This window comes from Cynocephalus volans, chromosome 2 (genome assembly GCF_027409185.1).
Source record: "Cynocephalus volans isolate mCynVol1 chromosome 2, mCynVol1.pri, whole genome shotgun sequence".
NCBI lineage: Eukaryota > Metazoa > Chordata > Mammalia > Dermoptera > Cynocephalidae > Cynocephalus > Cynocephalus volans.
The window spans coordinates 10,587,404-10,614,687 of NC_084461.1; the positions used below are offsets into that span (position 1 = coordinate 10,587,404).

The 27,284-nt window shown below is 41.8% G+C and overlaps 1 protein-coding gene across 1 annotated transcript in view; it reads right to left on the minus strand.

Moving 5' to 3' along the window:
• CTNND2 (catenin delta 2) overlaps positions 1-27,284 on the minus strand; it is a 934,064-nt gene that overhangs the window by 396,825 nt on the left and 509,955 nt on the right. The window contains exons 6-7 of the mRNA XM_063085434.1: positions 22,157-22,329; positions 9,468-10,041 (exon numbers count right to left, since the gene is read on the minus strand). Coding sequence (XP_062941504.1) covers positions 9,468-10,041; positions 22,157-22,329 — 747 coding nt within the window. The remainder of the gene's footprint in view (positions 1-9,467; positions 10,042-22,156; positions 22,330-27,284) is intronic.

Consider the following 27,284-nt stretch of genomic DNA (forward strand, 5'->3'; position numbering starts at 1 on the left):
GAGTGGAATAAACCCACACCCCTGGGTCCATCATCAGCCAGGCTTCGCTGGAGCTAGGGACCCAGGAAAGCCACTGTCCTGGAAGATCAAATGTGGGCTGTGGTCTCTGTGTCTCTCTCTTCCCATCCTGTCGTTTCCTCCTATTGATTACAGGTGGTCACTAGAAGCAGTCACCAGTAGCATCCTGTTTCTGCCAGTCATCTACTTGACCTGCAGCCCTGAAGAAAATAAGAGGGATTCCCCAAGTTTAGCACCAGCAAAGCATTGGGCCGTCACGATGTGGCCCATTTGTCAAAGAGGGAAAAGAAAATTGCTCGTGAGCTGGCTCACGTATGCGGTCCTAGAACTAGTCCCATGTTAATCGTTCCTCATCAAATTCTCACACACTCTCACTTTGCCTCTAATCTCTGTGTCTCAAATACTCATTCACACACTCCTGGGACCTGTAACCCCAAGTGAATCTTATACAGACTTCTAAATAATTTATTATTTCCCCAAAATCTCATGTCTTGTTACTTAAAAAAAAAAAAAAAATCAAGTAGGAGAGTGATCTTTTCTTGGGAAAACTGTCCCAGTGCTTCCAAATGTGGTCTCAGAGTCAGCTTGGGAGGTTGTAACTTCACATCAGATTCAGACTTAATCTCAGGTACATCCCCAGTGCTCTGAGCTGTACCAGAAACCCACCAGGAGTCATGATGCCTCTGCACACTCATCCACAGACAGTACGTCACCCCTGCCTGGCTCTGTCCCTCTTCGCCTGTTGCTCCTGTTACAGTCTCGCTCTGTTAAACCCAAACTCGACTGCTGCCTCCTTCAACACCTTCCTGATGCTCCCAGCTGCACGTGCCTCTCCCTCTTGCGATTCCTCCAGCCCTCAATCCTCTCTCCTAGCGCAAGTCATGGCTACACGGTATTACAAGCTACTTCTGAGCTGATACCATTCCTGCTATTCTTCCAGTCAGACGAGACCCTTTAAGTCACGGGTTCCATCTCTGCATATTTAAATTCCCAGTACAGCCTGGCTGGTCTCATGTTTGTCCGTAGTAACAAGAATTATGATTTACTGAGCCCTTTTAATTTTTTAAGCCCTTTTAATAAATGCTAGGCATGATCTCATGTGATCTTTGTGAAGACTCCTTATAACTGTCACAGTATTGTTATTCCCACTATAGGATAAGTGGACAATCTAGGAGAAGCCCCATTTTGTTTCCCAAACAGGCCACACATGATTTCACCTCAGAGCCCTTGCACTGGCTGTTCCCTCCGCCTGGGACACCCTTTCAGATAGCACGTGCTTTCCTCCCTCCATTCTCCAGGTGTCTGCTCAAATGGCACCTTGTGGTCGAGCTCCCCGACCCTCCTCCCTGACACCCCACCCCTTTAGTCCTCCTCCACACTCCCCTTCTCCCACCTCACGCCCTGTCCATGTTAGAACATCTGCTCCAACGTGACCAGGGCTTTTCCTCTATGGTTCCCAGGTGGGTGTCCAGCCCCTAAAGAGTGCCTGGCACAAAACAGGGGCTCGGTAGATGGCTGTGGAACTGAACCAAACTGTCCAAGGTCACAGAGCCAGGAAACGATGGAACCAAGACACCCACCCTCGTCTCTCCAGCCCCTACACCTCCCAACCACTGTCATGTGTGTTTGCAGAACTTGATGGAATGCTCCAACACTTTCTTCCTCATCTGCCATTAAACCCACTGGTCTCATTCATTATTCTTTTACTGGTTCTGTCCTTAGATCTCGAAATTACCCAGGCCCTTTGGGGCTTATGCGAACTTTTACAAGCTGAGTCCTGCCTTTCCTGCTTGCTGCCGGCCACCCAGCTGATTTCTGTTTTTCCTGAGACTTCTCTTTATTACCTTTCTAGTCAGTATATGTTGTTTCCTGAATACCACTTTTTCCTCTTATTTTACACCCTTATTTAGCTGTAGCACATCCTCCAAGTACTATCACTTTCTAGGATGGGGTGCATAGGGGATAGATTTTCTGAGTACTTGTAGGTCTGAAAATATTTGGTTCTCCCTTTATAATGGAACATTTGACTGGGAACAGATTTTACGTGAAAACTTATCTCCCCTCAGAACTTTGAGAGCATCACCTCGTTGCTTTCTATCATCCAGTATTACTATTGCTAAGTCAGGTGGAGTCTTTTATTTCTCTCCAGAGGCTTTAGGATCTTCTTTTATCTTGATGCTTTGAAACTTCATGATGCAGAGTACGGACCATTTTCTATTCCTAGCATAGAGTATTTCCTGTGAAGGCACATGCCCTGAGCTCTGAGGAATTTTTCTATATGACTTCTTTGATAATTTGCTTCACTTCATTCTCTTTCTAAGACTGAGTAATAATAAGTTAGATCTCCTGAACTTGTTCTGTAAGGCTTTGGGGCATTATTCTCATATTTTCTGTCTCTTTCCCTTATGTTCTACTTTCTGGGTGATTTCCTTAACATTTTCTAATCATTCTACCACATTTTTAGCTTTCATAGCTATATTTTTACAGCCTAGAAAGATTTTCTTGTTCTTGGCTCCTATCACATATTATCCAGTGTTTTCTTTCTTTCTTTTTTTTTTTTTTGTGGCTGGCCGTTATGGGGACCTGAACCCTTGCTGACCTTAGTGTTACAACACTGTGCTCTAACCAACTGAGCTAACCAGCTAGCCCCAGTTTTTATTTAATAAACATGAGATCTTCCTAAATCCTTCACAACATTGAACCTAAAGTTTTTGCTTGTTTCTTTTAATCTTTCTATACTATAAATTATCTCTGTTTCTTCTGAGAGACAGTTTATTTTTCTATTTTGGTCTCTCTTTTCATGCCATCAATTCTCTCCAGTTCCTCAGTAATCTTTGCTAATTTATCATGTTTGAGAAAGAAAAACCTGGCAGCAGGAAGGCCTTTTGGGCCACCTAGCAATCAAATTCTTAGTTCCAGACTCCAAACACTAACTTACCATAAGGGTGTGTGAAAATCTCACTCTTCCTGCTGCAGCTGACTTTGACTGATGTTGGACACCAACTAAACGTGATGCAGATGCTACATGAAGTGGCTTTACGAAGGAAATGGGAAACTACCATTTCTGTGAGTTCTGGCCCCCTAGGCAGATGCAGGCTCTCAGACAGAACACAGCGTGTACAGAGGAGACAAGGTTTGCTGAAGAGATTTCAGTGTCTACCTTCCTGGGAGATGGGAAAGCCTGGAGAGATGAGCTTCTGGAAGACCATTCGGATACGGGTTCTTAACATAAAATGGGGTCACAGAATTACAGAGGATAAATAAATGGCTGGCAGAATAACTCTGCTGCTGGAAGTCCAAAAGGGTCAACATGTGGGGGGTTGGCCTGCACTCCCAAGTTTGTTGGGGTATATGATGCCAGAGTGTGCCGTGGAGGAGAGAGATTCACTTTTCATTGATTCAAAAGATGGTCTAGGCAGGAACTGGGCTCCCGGGGAGCTGGAGCTCATGAGGACAGAGCTGGGACTGAGAGGCGTGGCCAGCAGGGAATGCAATGGGTCTCTGTGGTTGGGGGATCTCCTCAGTGAGGTCTAGTTCCAAAGAACCCACGGAAGCGCCAGCCGAGAGAGAGTCAGCCTCAGCCACCTTTGAAAGAAGGTTAAAGTGTGGTTGATTGTATTCTAGTTAGTTCATCTACCCTGGAAATCTTTTTTTTTTTTTTTTTACTTAAAGTGACGGTGGAGCTGTCTTGTGCTTGAGGGAGCAGGATGTTCAAGAGAACTGTCCAAGTGTTGGTCCAGGGAAAGACCAGCTTCTGCTTCAGGAAACGGAATGTAAAGGAGCAGCGGGAGAAAGAGATGAAGCACGTTGACCGTGTCCCAGGAGCCGTGTGTTAAACAAATGACAATTATATATTATCTGAGTAGACTTCATGTTTCCTTTGAGAACCTGACAGCAGAGATTGCAAAGGTTACATCTAGGATTAGGCTTTTTTCCCCTTTTCTTCCTTATAACAGGTGCACCCGAAGCTCTAACAAGTCAAGGAATAGATTCGAAACCTCCAAATATTCAGAATTCAGAGTTTATAGTGCATGATCCACCCTAAACAGAGAGTTTTATGTCCATTTGGCTTGGGTACAAACTGGACATGCCTTGACCAAATTCCTCTCCATATTAGGTCAATTTTGATTCAAATCACTGGTTAAGAATCTATAATTCATTCATTTCATTTTTACATCGAAATAAACTTCTGATGTTTGACTTAACTTTAATATGTATTTACAACTCAGATTACTATTTCTAACAGGATTAATTTTGCTCTAAACCCAGAAAATGAAAGGATCACATTATTTCTCTATAAAAGCAAGCAAAAATTGGTACTGGTGAAGTCACATTTAGATATCTACAAATTTTTGAGGTATTTTTGCTTTCTTCAAAATCACTACTCATTTAAATAATTTGAAAACTTATATTGCATTTCTACATCCTTGGTGTTTTTCTTCACTGACACAGAAATATACTGACTCTATCCATGTATATGTGTATTTAAGACTACAGACTTTGGATTCAAAGTGATCCAGATTCAAGTCATATCCCTGTCATTTCTAGACAAGTAACTTTGGGCAAAGAACTTATCACTGAAAAGCCTCAGTTTTTGAGTCTGTAGAATGGGAGACTGAGGCAGAAATCACATCACTCATTAAGTTGTTAGAGACTACATGAGATACAGTTCGCAAAGTGTCTGATGCAACCCCTGTCACATATCATATGTTTCATATTGTAATATGTTTTTTAACATGATTTCACTCATCATGAATATTTAATAAATATTCACTTATTAAAATGAATAAATTTAACTCTTAATCTACAAACAAATGTTTGTCAGAAGAAAACTGTAAAAAGTAGATTATATCATTTATTTGGCCTTTTTCCCCTACCATTTGTAAGAGATAATTTTTCAATTGTCCTTTTTCAAAGCAAGTGAGAGAGAGATTTAATGACTAGATCTGGGAGTAAGGAAGAATGATTTCAATGTCTTTCTAAGTGTTTTCTAGTTTTCTTTGTTTAAGAAGAAACAAAGTGTTTGTAAATCCATCTTCCACACAACTCCCAGAACAAAGTTGCTAACATGCAAATACGATCATGTCTCAAGTCTGCTGGAAAGATAAAGTTATAAGCCCTTTACCATGGGATCCACCGCCCTCATTTTCCTCTGTGCCCACACCTCTCACTACCACCTGCCACTCAGTTTTGGTCAAGAAGCACTGATCTGCTGATAATCTCCCCCTTTGACCCCGCCCCCACCACACACCACACACACACACACCTTTTCAACTCTGACCTTGTTCCAGCTACCATTTCTCACTCGTTCCTTCTTTACAGCTCAGCATTGTGGCCACCTCATCATGGAAACATACTGGGCACACATTGATGCCCCTCTAGGATGCTCTCATAGTAACTAACCTCTGTCTCACTCTACACTGAGTTTAAAATTGCACATTCATAGACCTGCTCTGAAACTAGGTCTCTTGAAAGCAGGGATTATGCCTCGCTCATCTGTGTATGCCTAACACAGAAAATGGCATGTTTTGGGACTTAATAATCCTGTTTTGTGTCTGAAAGAAAAATGAATGACTTCTTCCTTGCACATCTAAGGTAGTATGTTAGGTATTACTTAATAATGAGTTAACTTTTATTGAGCCAGTATTTTATCTATGTCCAAAATTTTATGAGTAGATACTATGGTGATTCCCCTTTGTAAGGGAAGAATTTCAAGCAGGCAAGTAACATGCCTAAGGTTAGGGAGTTCCAACACGGCAGAGCTGGTTTCTACTCAGACACCACTACATGATGAAAAGAGATATGATTTTTTAAAATAAAGAAAAAGCACTGATGGATCTCTGGACTCTTACCACTTAATATCTGAGAAATTGCACTTTGCTAGGTTTAATACGAATTGTGGTGTTTTCCCAAAGAGTTAGAACTCTGAACTCTCTGGCCAGATTTTTTAAAGCCTGGCCATCAGGAAGGTCTAGTAGAAAAGGTGAACGTTTCCTTACCAAGTGCCCACTACAACTGATGGCCTGAAATCCTCACTTAGAACTTGTGATTCTTATTTTGTGGAAGTGTCTGCAACTCAACAAGAAAAATTATTTGAAAAAACTCTGACCTGCATATCCAACTCTCTACTTGACATGCACACTTTAATTCTTATAGACAGATATCACATGTCCAAAACTAGGATCTTAGTATTTACCAACACTACCCCCACACCTATCCAGCTCCTCGTGAAGCCTCCCCCATCTCAGTCAGTGGAGACTTCATTCTTCTGGTTGTTGGGTCAGTGGCAGCCTTGAGTCCTCTATTTCTTATCATCACTATCTAGTCTGTGAGAAAATCCCATTGGCAATACCAGACGAGCATATATACATCCAGAATTACACAGCTTTTCATAACCTCCACTGCTACCATCTCAACCCAAGCAACCATCACCCCTGGCTTGGATTACTGCAATCACCTCCCGGCTGAGATTCTTGCTTTTGACCTTGATCCCAACAGTCTATTCTCCACACAGCAGCTGGAGTGACCCTGCTACAAACTAAGTCAGATGTGTCACTTCTGTGCTCAAATCCTCAATAGCTCCCATAGGTTTAGCAAAGCCAGCACCCTCAAGTCCTCGTCAAGACTTAGAAGACTTTTCTGATCTGACTGCCACCCCCATCTTGCTGGCACCTTGCTGACCTCACGTCATGACTTTGCCCTCACTCTCTCTGATCCACCCCTGGTCCCCTTGCTGTTCTGCAAACATATCAGAAACACCCCCACTTACGAGCCCTTAAACTTGCTGTTCTTTCTGCTCAGAATACTCTTCCCCCAGATATCCATAGGGCCAGCTTGCTCACCTACTTTGTGACTGACTCAAAAGTCACTTTCTAATTAGAGCCTTCCCTGGCCACCCTATCTAAAGTATTTATTTCTTCTCCATTTGAAATGAGGCCAGGGATTGTGGTTGATATTGTATTCTTAGGGTCTAAATCAGTCACAGTATATAAGAAGTGCTTAATAAATAATTATTGAGTGGATCAATGAATTAGTGAAAGTCACTACCTATCCTGTATTCACACTTCCTAGTTATCAGTGACAAATATCCAAAACCATCACCCTGCAAATCTAAAAGCTATTTTTCAGTCTTAACTGTGCTCTTTCAACTAGCAAACCAGTTGGCTCCAGACTTTATGATGCCTGGAACGGTATCAAGCACACAGAATCAGGCATGGAGTCTGAAAGCTCCAATATTCCCGATCTCTCAAAACATCGCAGTCTGTCTTCCATACCCTTCCTGAGCCATAGTTTGCTAATTTCTAAATGGGACATATGATCTTATGCAACCCAAGTGTTTATGCAGAGTTACAGAATTAATTTTAAACTAAAAAAATCACTAGCGGCAATTTGCATAAAATCTTTAAATGAATAAACAATCTTTAAATGAATATTTAAATGCTTGCATTTTTAAACAAACTAATTCAAACATTCAAAGTGTCCACCGTAGGTCTAAAATTAAGAATCTTCACTGGCACACTGAATTTCATTTTTTCTCACCAGGTAGCAAAAATGAGATACGGCCAGAGAACATGAGGAACAGATGGAAATGTGGATGGGAATGAAGGCACGTGGGATTGTGCTGATGAACTGAAGTTCTCTTCTTTTTGGATAAAGAAACCTCCTTCCCCCTAGCCAACACCCGCCTCCACCCGCACTCTGAAACATTCACTCCAGACATTAGAGCACAAGCACTTTTCACAGTGTATTTACTTTTAAAACTACTTTCTAGAGCTGCTGGGCTTTTTCAGCACCATTTCCACTCCCCAACCTCTCTACCAGACCCAATACATGCAGCCAGGTGGCCACACTCCCTATTTTTACTGAAATGATATGGTGGAACCCACACAAGTCTACCACACATAACCCAGAGGAGAAAGAACTGGAAGTGAAGACTTCTGATTTCTTTTGCCAGGTAAGTGGAGGAAATGAAGAGGCCTTTAGTAAGTCACCTGCACTCCCTCGGTCTCAGTTTCCTCTTCCCTATAGTGGCTGGGGTGGCTTAGAAGGGTGTCATGGGGCTTTAGTTTCCCACAGACTCCACCAGTTTTCCCTTCCCCCCAACATGATCTAGCAACTTATTTTACAAACTTGCATTAAAAAGTTTCCGTACCTATCTCCCGTCCCCCTCTTCCAACCAGATTGCTACTACTGAGTTCTTACATCATAGATATCTTGGTATTGGCACTGGGTTGGCACTAATGATCGTCTATCTCGAAAATTCTATTAAAGAGAGAGAGGCAGTGAGTAAGAGAAATACTTTCATTTCAGAAAACATACCCTAGCATAATTTTGCAGGCAGGAGCATCTCAGCCTGTTCTGCCAGGCTAGTCCACACTGGCAATTACTGTGCAGAATTAAAGAAGCCCTTGGCTACCTGACTCATACATGCAACAAGTTTCTTTTTTATCCTGTTTATCTTCACAATCATCTATTTGTGTCAAGAAAGGAAACATATGAGCACAGCATCTGTTACTAGAGTGACACAATTACCAAATACTTTTATGAGGGAAAAAATCAACAATAAATCTGGGTTAGCTGTCAGGTGTTTTAGGAGACAAAACATTAGTCTTTCAATCATCGTGTCTTGTTTAAGCAGAGCATATGGTGCTAACGGCAGAGAATCACCAGCTCAGCCTGCTTTTGATGGGCATAACGACCACAGAAATGTCACCTCCTCTGAATTGGCAGAGAAAAGCAGGGGTTTCTTTTTTCCAGCCCAGCCCCTCCCTCTCTATAGAAAAGCAGGTAACAAATGCAAGGGACTTCATTACTGGTTACTTTGTCCCCACTGTTGGAGCCTGTGCAAATCCAGTGATAGGAATGGGAGAGTCCTTTACTTTTCCCACTGACTGAATTTAGATAAAATGTAGTAACTTCGAGCCAAAACAAAATTCACCATTTAAGGCAATTCATTATTGCTTACTTTCGCACTGTTACTGAAACCTGTGTAAACTGAAAATCTGACTTGGGAAAATCCCTTACTTTTTCTGACAAGTAAATGTAGATAACTAAAGGTGGTCACATACATATTGCACTTGTTATTTGCTTTGCTTTTTTTCTGGATACAGTCAACAGGTCTATGTGATTCTTTACTCAACGTGCCTTAGTTCTATGGGTTAGTCTTCAGATTGGGGACAGAGGAGAGAGAGAGAGAGACAGGCGTTAGAAACCGGGCGACCACGTTAGTCCCAGAGGAGTAACTGCTCTATCTAGGGAAGACCCGACGGATTCCGGGGAAGCCCTGGTATTCTCTGCACCCTGCAGATTCTGCAAACGGGCCAACGGCCCTGCCCAGCTCGGTGTGCGCCCGAGCGCGGGGCGCCCAGGTTTCCAGCCCGCACGTTCCCCCGCGAGGCGCCCAGGTGAGCCCGCCGCGGAGCCGCGCCAGGTGGCCTCGGGCCGTTTACCTGCCAGGCTGCCCGGCCTCTGGAGGGTGGCCGTGGCATACAGCTCCTGCGAGTGCTTGCTGTACTGCTCGGACGCGTGCACCAGGCGCTTGGTGGGCGACAGGGTGGCGTACGTGCCGATGGAGGAGCTGAGCTGGTGGATGGGCGAGGACGAGATGGTGGACTGCACGGTGGGGGGCGAGGTCACGCGGATCGGGGACAGGCCGGCCGAGGACACGACGATGTTGATGGGCGAGCTGGTGCTGTAGGACTTGGCCAGGCGGCTGGGCGACTGCTTGGGCGACGAGCCGCGCGGCGCGGCGTAGGCGGCGCCCTCGGGGGCCGAGCCTCCGCGCTGCAGCTTGGTGGGCGACCCGCCCTGCGGCGCGGCCAGCGGGGACCCCCCGCGCGGTGGCGCGGGCAGCGTGGAGCTCGAGTAGTAGAGCGCGGCGGCGGCGGCGGCGGCGGGCGGCGCGTCGGGCAGGTGGAAGGCGCTGCCCAGGCTGGGCGCGAACGGCTCCCGCGGCGGCGGCGGCGGCGGCGGCGGCGGCGCGGGCTCGGGCCCCGCCAGGTGGCCGGCGCGGCTGGTCGTGCCCTGTGCGCGGGAGAGGAGAAAACACGCGCACTTAGCGAGGGACAAGCAAAAGCCACCCCCCCACGGCCCCACGGCCCGGCTTGGAGGGAGACGCCGACAGACGCCCCTGACGCCTCGAAGGCAGGTGCTTTGCCGGCAGCAAGAAAACCCGGCTGCCAAAGGCCGGCTGGCAACGGGATGCAAGTTACGGGGGGACAGAATGAGACCGACGTTTGCTGCCATTTCTGAGACGTTTCTGGAAGAGCAGAGGCATCGCATGAGTCCCATGCAACGTTTTAAAAGGCCACCCAGCAGGGGCAATCATGATCGCCCCGAATGCAATCACGATCTGTTCGTCTGAATGAGAAATTCAGGCACTCGGTGTTTCCCGCCCTCCCTGACCCCACTGTCACTTCACTGGATACACTTTCTACCTCCGGAATTGGCCACGTCGCATACTTATCTGGAGAACATCACGAACAGACGTACTCCTTAGAGTTTACTCTGCTGTCTTTGTGGACAAGAAAAGTTAAACGGAGGGAAACATCTTAAGTCAGAATGAATTCGTTTGGTCTTTCGGTATTTAAAGAAATTCTAGAAGAATCAGGGCAATGGCAAATGAACAGCCTCCCTTTCTAGATTTTAACACTGGGCTCCAAATCTTTCAGCATCTCTGTGTCTAGCTGGCTTTTGAGGGCCCCCTGCAGCTGCGTCTTCAGACTGAAAGCCAGTCTCCTCTCATTTATTTATGACAACACAAAAGACAACAAGGGCTGGGGTGGAGCTGGAAAGACAGTTGGAGGGGAGAGCCCTTTCCTTGAATCTCGTCCAGAGACAAATTTGCATTCGAAAGGAAACACTACATTGAAAGCCACTTCTGGGCAGGAGGTCTCAGATCCTCCAGGCCTTCCCAGGGGAGCAGAAAGGTTTTAGAGAGCCCGCTGGTGTGAAAAGGGGATAGGATTGCACATCGTGAGAGAGAAGCTGGGGAGGAAGGTTTTGAAATTAGGGTTTGGAGTTGGCTGGGGAGGGGGAAGCAAGTAAGGTGGAGGGAAGGGAGAGACTGAACAGATGCTACCCATTAAAAGTTTCAATTATGCCTCTCCACCCGTTTTGGAATGGCAATTGGCAAATAACAGACTGAGCACTTTCATCTGCACATACACAGCATTCCAAATTTTATCTTGGATGTCAGGTTCATGTGAAAGTCTGCGGGAGTTAACGGAGCAACATCAAAATCTTCTGTTAAGAGCAACCTGGTGTGGGAGGCAGATAGACACTGTTGAAAGGCAGTCTCTGTGTCGTGTGTGTGCGCGTGTGCACACATGCATTTAAATGCATGTATATATGATGGATATATTTTACGTAGTCGCGTGTATATTATGTATATATAAACTCAACCCAATTATTTTGAGTTTAACAGTAGGAATGGAAGTAAAGTGTAAGCTCCGTGTTTGTTCAGTAAGGTGTCTCCAGCAACCAGAAGAGGGTCTGGTTCATAGCAGGGACTAACTCCAGGCATACTGGGGGAATGAATGAAGAAACGGTTATTAAAGCTGGTTCTCAAGGCTTTGGCAGTGAGGGTTTTATGCATGCAGGATGGTGGACAAAGTCTGCAGATCTTGGGTACCCCTCATCCCCACCTCCCCACCCCCAGAGAAATAGTCCTGTGCCATCCAGAACCATTGAGGGGATGGCTTAGATCGATTTTGCTTCTCTCCTGGTAGAAGTTCTGAGCATGAAACATAGACTGGGCTTTTCAAGGCTGGCTGCGTATTATAATTACCAGGGAGCTTTTACAAAAATCTCAATACCCATGACTCACTCTAGCCATTTAATTCAGATTCTCTAAAGGTGGGACTGAGCATCAGGCTTTTGGGGAGTTCAGCAGGTGATGCCAAAGTGCAACCGAATATAAGAACCTGTTCTTCCCAGAGCAGTGGTTTTCAGAGGGACAACCCCGCTCCTGCAGCTGAGCACCAGCATTAGAATCGGCATCGGCATCAGCCCGCCTTACACGGAACAGAAACTCTAGGGGAGGGTGCAGGGATCTGTGTTTTATGAAGCTCTCAAGGTGATTTTGGTGCTCATCAAAGTCTGCAAACCACTGATGTTGACGAGATTCTGATTCAGGGTTTGGAGTGGGCCTGACAGTCTGCATTTCTGACAATCACCAGCTCAGGTAGAGAAGGTACCTCAATCACCAGAGAAGGTAGTTCCTGCTGGTCTGAGAATGACCACTGAGCTGCAGACGTTTTTCTTCAGAAGGTCTCCTGGGGTTCCATATGAACTGCGGCCTGAGCAACATTCATCTATGCAGAACCCAGCTGGCAAGTGATGGAAAAGCTTCCATCAGGAATTTCTGAAAACCCTTCCTACAGGAGCATAATGAGGAAAAAGAACCCTGGAGGGTCTAAGGAGAGCTCCCCGCTTACAACAAAACAAACACTTTTTAAAAATGCCTTTTATATAGCATTAGTAATAACCTTATCACACGTCAATGATGCTATTACCAAATAGCATAATAGATGCTAAGGTATACCAATACAAATTAAAACAATATTAAGTCAGTATTTGCTACAGTATTTAAATATTAGAATGGCCTGTGTCCCAGGAAAACCTTGAATAACATTTGCCAACACTTAATGTTTCTTTTAATCTGCTGGAATATCTGGTCTCAGGAGTGCTAACTCTGCTGAATATTATTGTCTCCTAAGTTTTCTTTAAAAGGACCCCAAATCTGTAGACATGTTGAGAACTGCCACTCTGGTTCCAGACATTTTGACAAGCTACAGCAGCCAATTAGAAAATTTACTTTTTAGTTATTGTAGTATCATTGTGAAATTTTGCCAATAATTTTTGACATAAAAAAAGAAAGATATAAATAATAAAATTGATATACTCTATAAGATAGTAAGTGGTACTGGCCACTATGTACTAAAATGCAACTCCAAATAAGCCTTCTGAATCCATTTGTCTAAAAAGCCGTCATCAGTCAAAAAGCTTTCCCAGGGCTACCAGCTATATTGGTGAGATAGCTGTGTAGCAACACTGCCCAGCCGAGCCTTCAGCAATGTTGGAAATATTCCAATCTGCACTGCCCAATATGGTAGCTGCTGGACACATGGGCCTACTGAGCACTTGAAACGTGGCTGGCCAACTGAAGAGCTGAGTTTTAATATGAATTTCATTTTAATTAGTTTAAATTTAAATTGCCACATGTGACTCATGTCCACCTTATTGGACAGCCCAGCCCTTCTGCAATTTACAGTAAGTAATCCAGGGGTGCTACACTCTATTCCAATGGAATAATAAGATGGAGTAATAAATTCCTAAGAACGGTTCTTTGGCTAAACAGAGAAATTGGTTTTGTAGCATCATTTGGATGAAAACAGCAATCTTTTGGGGCTTGTTTCTACTATTGTGACTATGTTTTCTTTCATTATGTGATTTCATTAACTTTTAGCCAGTTAGGGATACATAAGGCTGTACCTCAAGCCTGCTACACAATTCATAGGATGGTTTATTACTCCCTGGGTCACTGGATTAGAAATTATATAAAGATACTTCAACACATATAGAATTTCATCCACTTTACTGTCATGGAGGCTCAATTCTACCTTAAAAGTATTATTAACGTACAATACAATAAAATTGTAAATCTAATTTTCAAGTTAGAATTAGGTAAAATTTTACTTTTTTTCAAAGTAAAACTAGCACACACTCCCTCCCTAGGAATATTTGGAAATGTATGTGTACATGCAATGAGAATTGAAATAAAGTTTTTATTGATGATGAGACCCTTAAAAAATAATGATATAAAATTTTTGAGAAATACTTGGAGCAGACTGGTCCCCAGTACTGCCCTTGCTCACACAGCATTGGCCATTGGTAGGACAATTCTTGTTTCTGTCTTCACTCTCAGCTCTTTGGATCGGTCTCAGCCCAACAGGCTACTCTATTTGTTTTTCGCACCCCTTCCAATGGGGGACGCATCTGTGTGAAATTGACAAGGAAGCAGAACATTCAGGAATAAGCAACCTTGTCAAGTAGTTGCTCTGATTAAATAGTTTCTGATAAGCGGAGTTTGTAGTTCCATTCTTACTCCCATTATGGGAAATTCTTCAAGAGAAATATGAAACATTAACTCACCAAAGCTCTTATAAATTAAATGTTTCATCTGTATACATACAAGTTCCAGATGGATCAGGTTTGGGATATACTATAGCTGAAATTTTTATATTGTATGTGTCTGTGTCTGTGTGTGTTTGCATGTGTATATTTAGTGGTACACTGAGGCCTCTTGTATAATAATGGAATGCATTTATACCTATTTTACAGAACTGTTTAATGGGAGGATGTATTTTTGAAGTGCAGTAGTAAAAATATTGAAATGGGAAGTTAGGCAATTTATACATGATTCCCAAGAACGATTAACTAGCAGTAGTCAAGTTCCATGCATTAATTTACCCACTAACTCAATAAACCACTAACAAGGTAGACTATATTCTATGTACAAATGAGGAATTTATTCTTGAAGCAATTTCAGCAATTCTTTTATATGGATTATTTTACTTTGACACTATTTTGAAGATCCTTCTCTTTTTTTTTTTTTTTTTTGCACAGAACACTGTCTCGTTCACAATCATGACATTGTCCTTTTTGGGAAACAGGAGCACCTGAGAACATGGTGCTCTTGAACCAGAAAGTGCCATCGGCCTCAACACTGAGCACAGTAGCTTCCTGATCTCTTCACACAGTATCTTCTATAAAGGGGGTACAGATGACAGAAGCAGTCATATGGGGACAGTTCTTGGAACTTGGAAATGTATTTAATCCTCATTCTTTGGTGATCTGGCAGTGCAAACCAAACCAAACCAAACCCCCTATGCTTACAGCCAGTTAACAAGAGACTTGACAGCCTGTAATCTCTAAGGAATCTTGACTTCCAGTCATGAGTAAGCTGACTTTCTAAGCAAAACCACATTTTATAAAGCAGGTCCATGATTTATGAAGAGTCTCTGTGAAGACTCATTTAGACCTGCCAAGTCTCCTGAAATTGTCAGCAAGGCCCCTAACTCTGGGACAGAAGGGACACTTGCCGAGGATACTGGGCAGCCAGGCCAACAATGTCAGGAATGGGGAACCACAGTCCCTGTTTTGTGGCTTCCCGGAGGCAAGCTGCATGACATGGGACCAGCAGTCTCCTCCCCCATTTACTGCACTCATCCCTTTCCATTCCTCTGGGATCACCATCAGGCTGGCAAACCTAATCACCGATGGTGTTTCCCCTTCACAGATAACACTGGTTGGTGGTGACCGAGGTCAGCAGTGGGAGTGGTGATCTGGGCAAGCCCGGGGTCCTGAGAGGTGAAGCTGGAGAGCACATTGCAAAGGAAGGCAAAGCTGGCAGGGCCAGAGCTGCAGAAGAGTTGGAACACATGAACGTGGCACTGGATGGAGTTAGGAAGAAGTAGGGGCTGGTGTGAAAATAAGAGCAATGACTGACGCATACTCTTCCAAGGAGTTAAGAAAGCCAGAATAAGTTCTGAATACTAAAAACAGCATGGCTGTAAGGTGACAACTTTGAGGAAGTACATTTCTAACAGAGAATAATCTGGAAACATGATTTAGTAATATTGGCTCTGTCCTGGTGATTCAAACTTTTGAGAATCTGTTGCACTTTCCTAGGGTAGGTTTGTCTAGGGCTTTAGGCTGACACACAAACATGAACAAGGCTGTTTACCCTCACAACTCTGAAACGAGAAGCAATCACCAACTCCAAAATGCAAACAGTCTTTTAGATATTATATAAAATGTTCCTATAGAACTCTCATACATTGTTGGTGGGACTGCAAAAAGGTGCAGCCTCTATGGAAAATGGTATGGAGGTTCCTCAAACAATTGCCGATAGATCTACCATACGACCCAGCTATCCCACTGTTGGGAATATACCCAGAGGAATGGAAATCATCAAGTCGAAGGTGTATCTGTTCCCCAATGTTCATCGCAGCACTCTTTACAATAGCCAAGAGTTGGAACCAGCCCAAATGCCCATCATCAGATGAGTGGATACGGAAAATGTGGTACATCTACACAATGGAATACTACTCAGCTATAAAAACGAATGAAATACTGCCATTTGCAACAACATGGATGGACCTTGAGAGAATTATATTAAGTGAAACAAGTCAGGCACAGAAAGAGAAATACCACATGTTCTCACTTATTGGTGGGAGCTAAAAATTAATATATAAATTCACACACACACACACACACACACACACACACACACACACACAAAAGAAAAAAACCAGGGGTGTGGGGGAAGAAGATATAACAACCACAATTACTTGAAGTTGATACGACAAGCAAACAGAAAGGACATTGTTCGGGGGGAGGGGGAGAGGGAGAAGGGAGGGAGCTTTTGGTGATGGGGAGCAATAATCAGCCACAATGTATAGTGACAAAATAAAATTAAAAAAATAAATAAATAAAATAAATAAAATAAAATGTTCCTATAATATAACAGAATTAAAATGAATCTACATCCCCAAACAAGTTGTGTCCTCTTGAACTTGCTCCCTGGGATGTAATAGATTTGCCTGAGTGTTACAACCATTGCTCAGAAGATTTTAGTAACTGCTCTTTTTAAATTGTCTCTAGAAGAAATGCTACTCTTTAATTCCACAGGAAGAAAATCCCGGTACTGTGAGAAAGGTTTGATTTTAGAAATAGCCAAATAAAACCATCGAGTGCCTAGTCTGGCTAGTCTCTTGAGGGGTGCTGGTTTTGGCAACAACTAATATATAACACAGAGATTAGAGACAGCTTCCCTGCACAGTACACACATCACCCCTGAAGTCACCACCACCGGGATTGCTATTGTTGATGAAGGAGGGGCTGGGTTTACCATGTGGTGACATCTTACTAACATTGGAAGGTGGTACCCAGAGCAAAGTAAACTTAAGTAATTGAAAAAGCAAGGTACTTGGAAGGAATTCTTTTCCTCAGATGAGAACATCTCAATTAAAAGTACCATAAGAGCAACTATAAACTTGGAAATAATAATAGAGACCACCCCAACTGCTTTCTCTTTGCCTGAGAGTCCCAAAATTATGAGGGGAGGAGAGAAAGAGGGAGAGAGATACAGAGAGAGAGAAAAGAAATCTTGCAAACCATATTATTACTGCCACTGCAACTGGAAGGAGGTGGCAGTGAATTCATTTTCTTAAGGCCTCTAAGTCACTAATACAAATATGGGGGCATAGAGTTTTGTGTCCTTGGATACAGATTTTTCCTTCCCTTTGATGTCCCTTTAATAAAAGTTTGATTAGAATTATCGTCAATAAATATTCTCAAAAGTATTTCATATGGCCATTTCTGTTGTGTACCAGTGGTGAAAAAGTGGACAAGAAAAATATAAAACAGAGACATAAGTATCTTATATAAATTTATCTTAAAGAATACATAAGGAGGGACTTGTTGATGGAGACTCTTTCGTACAAAAGACACTACATAAAACCTTCATTTCAGCAAGAAGCTCATTTAGTATAACTTTAATAACCCAAATATTTGCTCAGAAGAGGAAATGTTTTAGACATACACATCCTCCCTGCCTCAAGAGATGTTTCAATTACTGAAGCCAGATTAAATATACTTATACTGGAAAGAGAAAATAGAGGAAGAAGATTTTAAAGTAAAGCAAGGGGCAGGGATTTACAATAGGTAGTCATCTTAAAACAAATATCCTGCCAGTTTCCCACAAACATGCCAAGGGAAATATGTAAAACAACATGAATTCTCTTCTAAATTCTGCATAATGTATATCTTTATGCTAAAAATATCTCTGCAGTTTTGTTTTCTGAGTTTTTTGGTGGCTTTTCTCTTTACAAGTATTACCTTTTATAATTAAGCAAACCAGAGTGATGTCCTGCTAGTTCTCTATAACCCTTTCCATTCTACAATCAATGCAGTAGGTGTTTCCTGGACACTTGCTCCTTCTCTGTACCAGATGGGTCTCTGTGGTCTACCCACCTCCATCCTCAGTGTTCCCCATTCCTCTGTCCTTCGCATCTACCTGACATGAGCGTGCACCAATAAGCAATGCTGCAGACACACGAACACTTTGGCCTCTGGAAGAAGTGAGCAGATGGTGTACTTACAATTATGATACAGAGTAAATGAGGACTTCTAAGACATAAAAGTCAGTGCAACATTAAATAGATAGGCCAGATCAAAAAGAAATGGCAATTTTGCTTCTCAAAAAGCATATTGCTTTTTCTAGAATATCCACTATTGTTCAGTTTTATTTCAGAGAGCTATTATGCGATTCTTAATTTCTTGCAGCACGCAGGCCATTTCCGTAGGATTACAATCGCGCATATACTTCAGTTCTCCTGGAGAATGTACAAATGGTTTAAAATGGTTAGGCTTGTGCATCTCTTTGCCAGTGCCCTGTCTACAGGTGTAGACTTTCGTATTTCCTGCTTATTTTGTTTCTTTGAGGAATGAAATGCTTGGTGAAGCTATTTCATGTTTGGACATGGGGAGAAACCAACATTTTTAGAGGGGCTCTGCCATGCCAGAAGTTTTTTAAATTTGGCATTTCATAGAATCCATAAGAAATTTTAAGTGAGTGGAAGAAGGCAAAAGCTGCAGGAGAACAACTTCTTTACTCTCTAACCCACCCCAAGCCTGTGCAGTACAATTAGAAAGAATCAGGCTGGTGCTGGCGGAACCTGATGAATATTTGGTGAACCTGGACCAGCTCCTAGGGATATGGACATTAATTTTGCATGTTTCTTGCTCTTGCAGTGAGGCAATCCATTGGGAAGAAACAGACTTATAGGCAACTCACTATAGGATATTATATGTGATATGACAGAATGATGCTTTCAACACTTAAGGCAGGTCATGTTGTTCCTCTGCTGAAAATTCTCTGCTAGCTCCTCACTTCAGTCCAAGTAAAATACAAAATCCATGCAATGATCAACTCGGGCTCTCATCACCTCTCAAACTCCTGCACCCTGCTGTCACTACCCCAGTATCCTCACAGCTCTATTAACATGGCAGGCTGCCCCATCCAGGGGCATTGCATTTGCTGTCCCCAGATGGCCATATAGCTTCCCCCTTCTTCTCCTTCTTGCCTTTGCCCAAAGGTCTCCTTTTCCCTGAGGCCCTATATCATGCTACACCCCAGCCTGCACTTGGATCTCCCTTACTCTGTTCTGTATCCATGTCTTTCCCATAGAAACCATCCCCTTCTAATATCCTTGTCTGTTTACGTATTCCCTGTGTTGATTTTCTGAGTTTCCATCCCTACTGCTAGAATATAAGTTCCCTGAGGACTGAGATTTTGTCTGTTTTCCTGACTACTCTATCCCAAGCACATAAGCTCATGGCATCATTGGGTGCACAATACACATTTTGAATGACTCAAAGAATAACCCAGAGATATGCAACTGGAACTATTAGAGCAGCTTTATTTTGATCGGGGCACCTCACAAGAGCCAACAGAAAGGCAGAGGAGGAAGAAGGGAGGGACAGAGGGGTAACCTACACCGGGGCAGATTGTCCTACAACAGGAATAGCCTGTTTAAAAGCTGGGGTGCGAGCTCTCCTTCAGCCCAGCCCCATGAAATTATCCTGGAGTCTGAGGAGCACAACTTTCAAAGGTTTTAGTTTAGGATACACCAGAAAACTAATATTTTGGATTGATACAATGGGGCAATGAGGGTTATGTACAAATCACCAGGGCCTATCACAGAGCCTGGTGATAATCACTCAATAAACATTTATTGTAATGTTGGGTAAACTAGAGTTTTTTAAAATATTGAAATTAGAACCTTTGAACATTTATGATACTCCTTTGAAATTGCATTCAGACACAATTTATGAGCCAGATAGAAGAACCATTTGCTTTACTTTAGAATTACTCATATTTTTCAGATTAAAAAAAAAGTTTTCTGTGTTGATTAATTATTGACCTTACTCACTTGGCCCGGCAGATTGTAGTCACAATTTGAATTTTACTAGCTCTTGTAGCACTTTATAACTATAGGATAGCCCCCAAATTAATCCAGCCTTGAAAGAATGAGATTTAACATCATTCAGAGTGTTGAAAAGAATGTATCACAGGCTTTGAAAAACCACTCGAATACAGGGATTCCAAAGGATGTCTGAAAAATGCAGACATTTTTGAAATAGGATGTGGCCTCCCTACTTTCAAGGGTGTAACTCTAAAGGCATAGTAAAAATGCTGGTCTTCTTGCTCAACATTTCTCTGACACTACTTTGAAGTCACAGGTTCTAAAGGGTAGTCAATAAAACATGCCTTTAGCTGCAGCACACAGCTAAAATAAATCAGGGCACTAATACCCAGCACTGAGCTAAATAAATAAGAGTTCAGATATTCAAAACAGTCTCAATTCTCTTAGTCAAGTGCATGAGAACATTCAAACTCCTGGTTTGAATATTCTGACTTCTTCCCCTACCTGTCTGCCAGGTAAAGGCGAAAGCTCTGCCTCAAACTTAAGTCATAACCCTGAACATTCCCCTGTATTGATGCCTTCAAGTTATTACTCTGATGACTTCAAATACATAGTTTTGCTATCTTTACAACTTAGTAACCCTTTCTGATTAAACTTTAAAACACACTTTAATGTGAGGTGGAGGGACCTGCTCTTCGTCTCAATGGAATGTTCTATCATTTCCTTTTATCCACAAATCTTACAGCTCAGCATCACAAGAACGTAAAACTTACCAAGCCACTGATGGACAAGCATGTTGCTTGATGAAGACAAGCATATTTTAAAAATATTGCTGGGACACTAATTTAACTTTAATAATTAAATGCAGTGGCACTTTACAGCTATGCTTCAGTAATGTCTATATCACATACATGAGCATATTGTAAAGCCTGCTCTAGGCCATGCTAGCACTCATTGCCTCCTTTTCTCTACAGATATTTCTTGGGGCCCTGTGGCCTGCTAGGCGCTTCTGATACAGAGATGAAATAGCTCTGCCCTCAAGCAGCTCTCAGTTTGGCTGGAAAAATACACGAATGAATGACAACAAGTTGGTGACAGAGAAAGGTTTGGGGGTTACAGGAGCCAGTGGTGGGTAGCCTGGCTGGGGAAGTGTTTCTAACAGAAGTAGTGCCTGATAAATGGATAAGGGATGAAACTAACCTCATTAGCTGCAAGGGTGGTTTGGGCAATGCTGGTACTTCATTCCAGGAGCAAAAGCGCAGAGACTAAAAGGGTCTTAGGCCACTGAAAATAAGTTTAAAATGTCTTGAAACAAGATAGCCCACCAATATCTTATTAACTCTGGTGGGTTGATCAAATATATTTTGTGGCCTAGAGTATAAAAAACAAAATATTAGAGGTGCATATATGAGGGGTCTTCAAAAAGTTCATGGAACTATTTGTATTATCTTCTATTTCCATCTTTCTACCAACTTTTTGAAGTAACCTCATAAACATATATGCATGTATATATTACAATATTTACATCTTTTTTGAAAAAACTCATTTTCAGATTAGTAGCTAGTTCTTTTGTGCAGCAGAACTATAAGAACAAGCACATGCCTTAAAGAAACAATTAAGGGCACATTTCAAAATCAGACCTGACAAAGTGTAACTCTTCCTAATGCGATCACAATCATCTTCAGAATAGTTCTGTATACTTGTTTATATTATGTTCCTTTACATGATTAACCCCAAAGAATAATTGCACACTTTTTTTTTTTTAGGAGAAAAAATACTCAGTATTTCTTCCAGGTGCACTCACACACTCAGAATGCATGTCATTTTATATCACATACAGACACATGTAGTAACAAGACACACACACACAGGCACAGTCACGCAGGTAAATATATACTGTATACTAGATAGATATAGCATGAGTAACTCACAGATATTCCTGAAGAAAATGTGATTATAATTCAGTGTTACTCTGTAATCACATTTTATTATTCCTTTCCCTCATTCACAGCACCAAAGGGCATCTTCCAGAGGTTTGGGTCATGCCTACAGAGAGGCCGGCCACATCACCAGATCCATTTCACACCCCTTTTCCCCTCCCGCTCCCCTGGAGCCCACAACCGCAATACAGCAAGGGCACGTACCTGGCTGAAGCTCTGGCCTGCAGCTCGGGCTTGGGTACCACGGGCAGGGAGCTGTGAAGGGGTTGTTTCCCCCAGGGCTAGGGTCTGGTTGCTATGGTAGCTGGCCGGATACTGGAAAGACCCTTCAGGTTTGGAATTGAGCTGAAGTGCACTCTGGGAGAGCAGGCTGGGCCCTGCATTGAAAGTCATTTAGAGCAGTCAGTGACAGTCTCAGTGAAGCAGAAATGACATGTATTATTTATTGAGAGTAGCCTAGAATTATCACATGCACATGATTCCAGCCATCTATGCTTTGAATTCTGAGAACTAAAATGACCATATAATTCAACTCCAGCTTTCAAATGAGATTTTTTTTTTTTTTGGTGTGGTTTAAAAGTTCTCAACGGAGTAGGTTTTTCAAATGATCTCATCCTGACCTACATAGAGACATTTCTTATGAGACAAATTAGTTAATCAAGTAGTTATTTCTGGAGCAGACAATATCAGAAGCATTCGATATAATGTAAAAGTCTACCTTTTGGTACTTGTTAATCGCGTTAATAAAATTATATCTCTTACTTAATGATCGGGATGCTAAAACACTCAAAACCTTCCATCAGTCCCAGATTCTATTGTATAAATGGTGATGTAATACCTCAGTGCATGAAGAGTAGAGTTTTTAAAATATTAATAGCTCTTCATACAATGTTGAATTCACCCTGATCTCACATAATCTCCGATAACTGATTTTCTTTGCCATCACAGCAAAGCACATTAAGAGAACAAAGAAACGATAGTGTTAAAATCAGCGCCACTAACATGGCTGATACTACAAGGGATGGAGAAATGAGAATCAGGTCCTGGCCTTACAATTTAATTATACTTTCTGGATGAAATGGTGTTTTATTTTCTTACGTTCTATTTAGATGAGATCCTTTCAAGAGTTTGCCCATTTTCTCTTTAAGCAACTTTTCTTTCATCAAATTTAATACTCACTTTAAACACTGAAAGAAGCATAGTGGAGCGTAAATCTATTTGCCACTCTCCATCGTGTGTGTTTGAGAGAAGACCGGGACAAAAAAGTGTGGGGAGTGGCAAAAACTTAGTCATACACGTTTTCTCATGTTTCCTTGTACCACAGTACAAAGCCACTTCTTTTTTGATGAAGAGTAATAGCATATGCATAGACTATAGTATTACCATTAAACGACCCTTGATCCCCCTTTCTGGCTATTTTAGACAAAAGCATCATCTCTAATGAGTGTGAGCAAATTTCAAGTTCCTTATTTTTTTTTTTAAGAATGGAACATGGCTTTATATTTCAAATGAGACCCTAGACTTGACATGACATAAACTACTTTTGAATAAAAATAATATATCCTCTTTTAAACAGCACTGGTTTACAAAACCTTTGCCATTTTAAACCTTCCCCTTCCTTCTGATCCTCTAATGAATCTTCAAAACAATGTGAAAGCACTTTCTTGTCACTGGATAGTGAATAATTAGCCAATTCACTAATACTGCTAAGACTTGATATTTTGGAATCTATAGTTTCTGGAAAAAAAGTCAGGCAAGGAAACTTTATCATGAAGGGCATCGAAAGTACAACTGTAGTCCTTTTCCTTTTAATTTAGAAAATATAGTCCCAAGAAAACAGTATATACCAGATGGTGAAGTTTCCAATAGCCTGCAAAACCATTTAATCCATACTGATGGTATTACAGGCCTAATCACAAGATATACGATGTCTCTGTGGGGAGAGTTTCATTCAGTTTCATTTTCGGTGCCAGGAATATATTTTCTCCATCGCTGTGATGGAGGCTGCCAGGCACAACAGAGTCAAGAGATCTCTGAGGTCCAGCGATGGAAGGCTGTGATATTGGAGAGCCTTTGGAAAGGAAGGGAAAGAACTCTGATGGGGGTAGGGGTTCATGGGGACTAACCACAAGGAAGATGAGGAGGGGGTTGGCACTGATAAGAAAGTGACTAATTGTGGCCCAGGGCTTTACCCAATGAAGGTCATTATTTAATGGAGGAAAGTAAACTATGGTAGAAGAAGTTAGTGGTCACCATTCCAGCTGGCAACTGAGGTTTCTTTGGCTATTTCTTTCAGGACAGTCCACTTGGACATAATGGCTTGCACTGGCCACACCTTCCTCTCCCATGATAATGCATCTCAAGGGCAATGAAAGTTAAAGCAGATACAACACCTGTGCATACACTTTTGGAAATGTCCATAGAATGAAATAAAATAAAATCTTTGAATTTCATGGAAATAGTTTAATATAATCTATAAAGCAATACAGTTGCATGTCCTAGTTATTTGCCTTTCAAAGAGATTGTGTGAATTTGCTATGATGGAACTTTCTTGAATATGTATTTAGCAAGTTAAATAATTTTGTATATTCTGAATACATTCATACAATTATATCCAGAAGCTTACAGATGCCATCTGTGCAGGATCTTTAGCGGACAATGTAAAGTCCCTTTTCAAAAGAATTTTAGTTAAAAACGTGATTTATTTCCTCCCAAAATATATATTGTGGAAGAATCAGATCTGCTCGTTTTACATATAATCAGTTGTGTATTTGATCTAAACTCAATGAAAGCAACCCAAGCTTTTCTATGTCATTACATTGTTCATACATCTAAAGCACTGAAACCTAGATGTATGGTGACAAAGGTAATTGTAACAATAAGCAATATATCATAATATTACAGCACTGACATATCACTGCCAAGGGCAACAGTCAGGACCGTAGCGAAAACCTGTACGTACTGTAGAATGAGTTTGTCCATTGCTTACTAGGTTTTGAATCAACACTGTTTATTCATTCCAATTTTAAAGAACACAGATATATGAAAATATGAAAAATGTTAAAATTATAGAACAATTCTTAATTACTTTATAATGGAAGTAAAATTTACATAGAAATAACTCTCGATTAGCTTTATTAACATTATTGTTCATTGAGCTAGAAAATGCACATTTGCCAAGGATTTAAAAAGCATTTATAGTTTGAGGCTTTAAATTACGATTTTTTTTCTTCAGACCTTTTGAGTTTACATTAAGTCTTGGCTGGGCTAGAGGTGAAATGAGTCTGCAGCTCTGTGGATGTGGAGTGCATGAGCTGGCAGATGGGGGTGAGGTGGGATGAAGGGCTGGCGGAAAAGGAAGAGGCTGGACCCCTAAAATTCCACCAAAGGAAATGGACTGTCACCTTTTGGGCAACTGATTGCTCCAGAAGAAATCTGAACTACAAGCAACAGTAAATCATAATGTCTTTCTTGGCCACAGGAAGCAGAAGTCACACTCTGGTACATATGCCTTCAGGACACTGACCTGAGAGGTCCAGTGACTGACTTCTTTGTCTGCTCTGGACCTTCCCCATCTAGGCGCAGTTCCCAAAACTAAGCCCAAGGTTCTGCTCAAAATGACTCATCCCTGCGAACCAGGAAGAGGAGATAAAAACTATTTCCTGATGAATTGATAATGCTCAGGATTGTCCTTTTTCCTTGGTCTGACCAAAATCCACTTGTCCCAACTGGAGAGAGGGGAAGATTTCCAAGGGAACTACAGAGTTGGTTCTATTAATCCCAAGAAGATACAGGAAGAAAAGTCTCTTGAATATAATACCAGTGTCCCAATATGCTTTTGAATATATGGATCGATTAGAGACCACATTGTATTTGTATCTTTTTCATTATTCCTAAAAATATAAACAGAGGCATAAAGAGTTTAAACTATCAGCCAGTGTCATAAACTTGGTAATATGAAGATGAGATCAGATCCTTGTTGTCTGTCTCCAAGCCAAAGAGTTGTTGTTTAACATCAAAGCAATATTTCTTTAAGTCACCTACACATCAACATTTTAAGGTTGAAAAAGTCTTCCTTAAATAAAAGTCTACTTGTTTTTGCAGGAAAAAATTTTATGCCTCAGATCATGGTACTTTCCCAGTGAACTGCTGCTTAGATATTCCAGGTGTTGGCTAGGGAAGCTTGCTGTCTACCACTGGTGGGACAAAGTCAACCTCAGCAGAGGCCGAAGTCAAAAAGCTAATTTTCTGCAGCAAAATTTGGACCCACTTATAGGTCATATCAAGATAGACACTACAACATAGTTTCTTCTGATCAAATTAACTGGATATTTTAGATTCTCCATGATCACAAGCTCTTGTTATGTTTTCACTGGTTTTAAGAGACTTTATCTGGAATTGCCTATGTTTGCCAGCTTTGGGTGAATGTCTGTCCTAGAATACAGTAAGCCTTAATTAAACTGCATACTTTGTAATAATACAGAAGAGGCCAGAGGCCCACAATGTGGTATTCCTAAGTCATTATTTAAGTCACAATCACACTAATGGAGTGGTTGCATGTGTGTTGGAAAAATATCCGGGACTAGAAGTCAGTAAAGCAGGGCTCTGGTCTACCTTCATTTATGCAGCCATAGAGGAGTATGACAATGTTGGTGACAGTAATACCAGCTACCCTGCATGGAGTAATTACGTTCCAGGGACTGTCCTGAGCAGTTTACATCTATTAACTCATTGGGTTTTAAGAACATCCCAGTGAGAAGGTTCTGTCACTTCCACTGATGTTGAGGAAACTGAGGTCCCCCTAACTGAGACCACACAGTTGGGATTCTCACACAGCAGTTGAGCTTCAGAGTGCTACTCTTACCCACACTTCATTATTCTGTCTTTACAAATTTTAATCTCTCCAAATTTGAGCACCTAATGAGATAATGGATGTGAAAGTGCTTGGAAAACATAAACTGTGATATGAATGTCAGTTATTATTACTATTATAATCTAATTATCTAATTACATAATCACAGGGTCTGATAAAAATAAAACCTTGTCCCATACATCACTTAATGTATTCTTTCAACACCTTGCAAGCTTTCATCTGATGAACAAGACAGCCGAGGCATAATTCATTAAAATGGCCTGCTTGTAATAAAAAAACAACAAACAACAACAAAAAAATGTAGTGTCAGAGCTGAGAGACGAGAAACTAAAATCTTTTGTTATTTAAAGTTCTCCCTGTTCCCCAAGATTGAGATTTATTTCTTTGTCAATCTCAAAACTCATCCTCAAATCTCATCCTCAAATTTGAAGTGCTGTTTAGATGTCACCTCCTCCATGC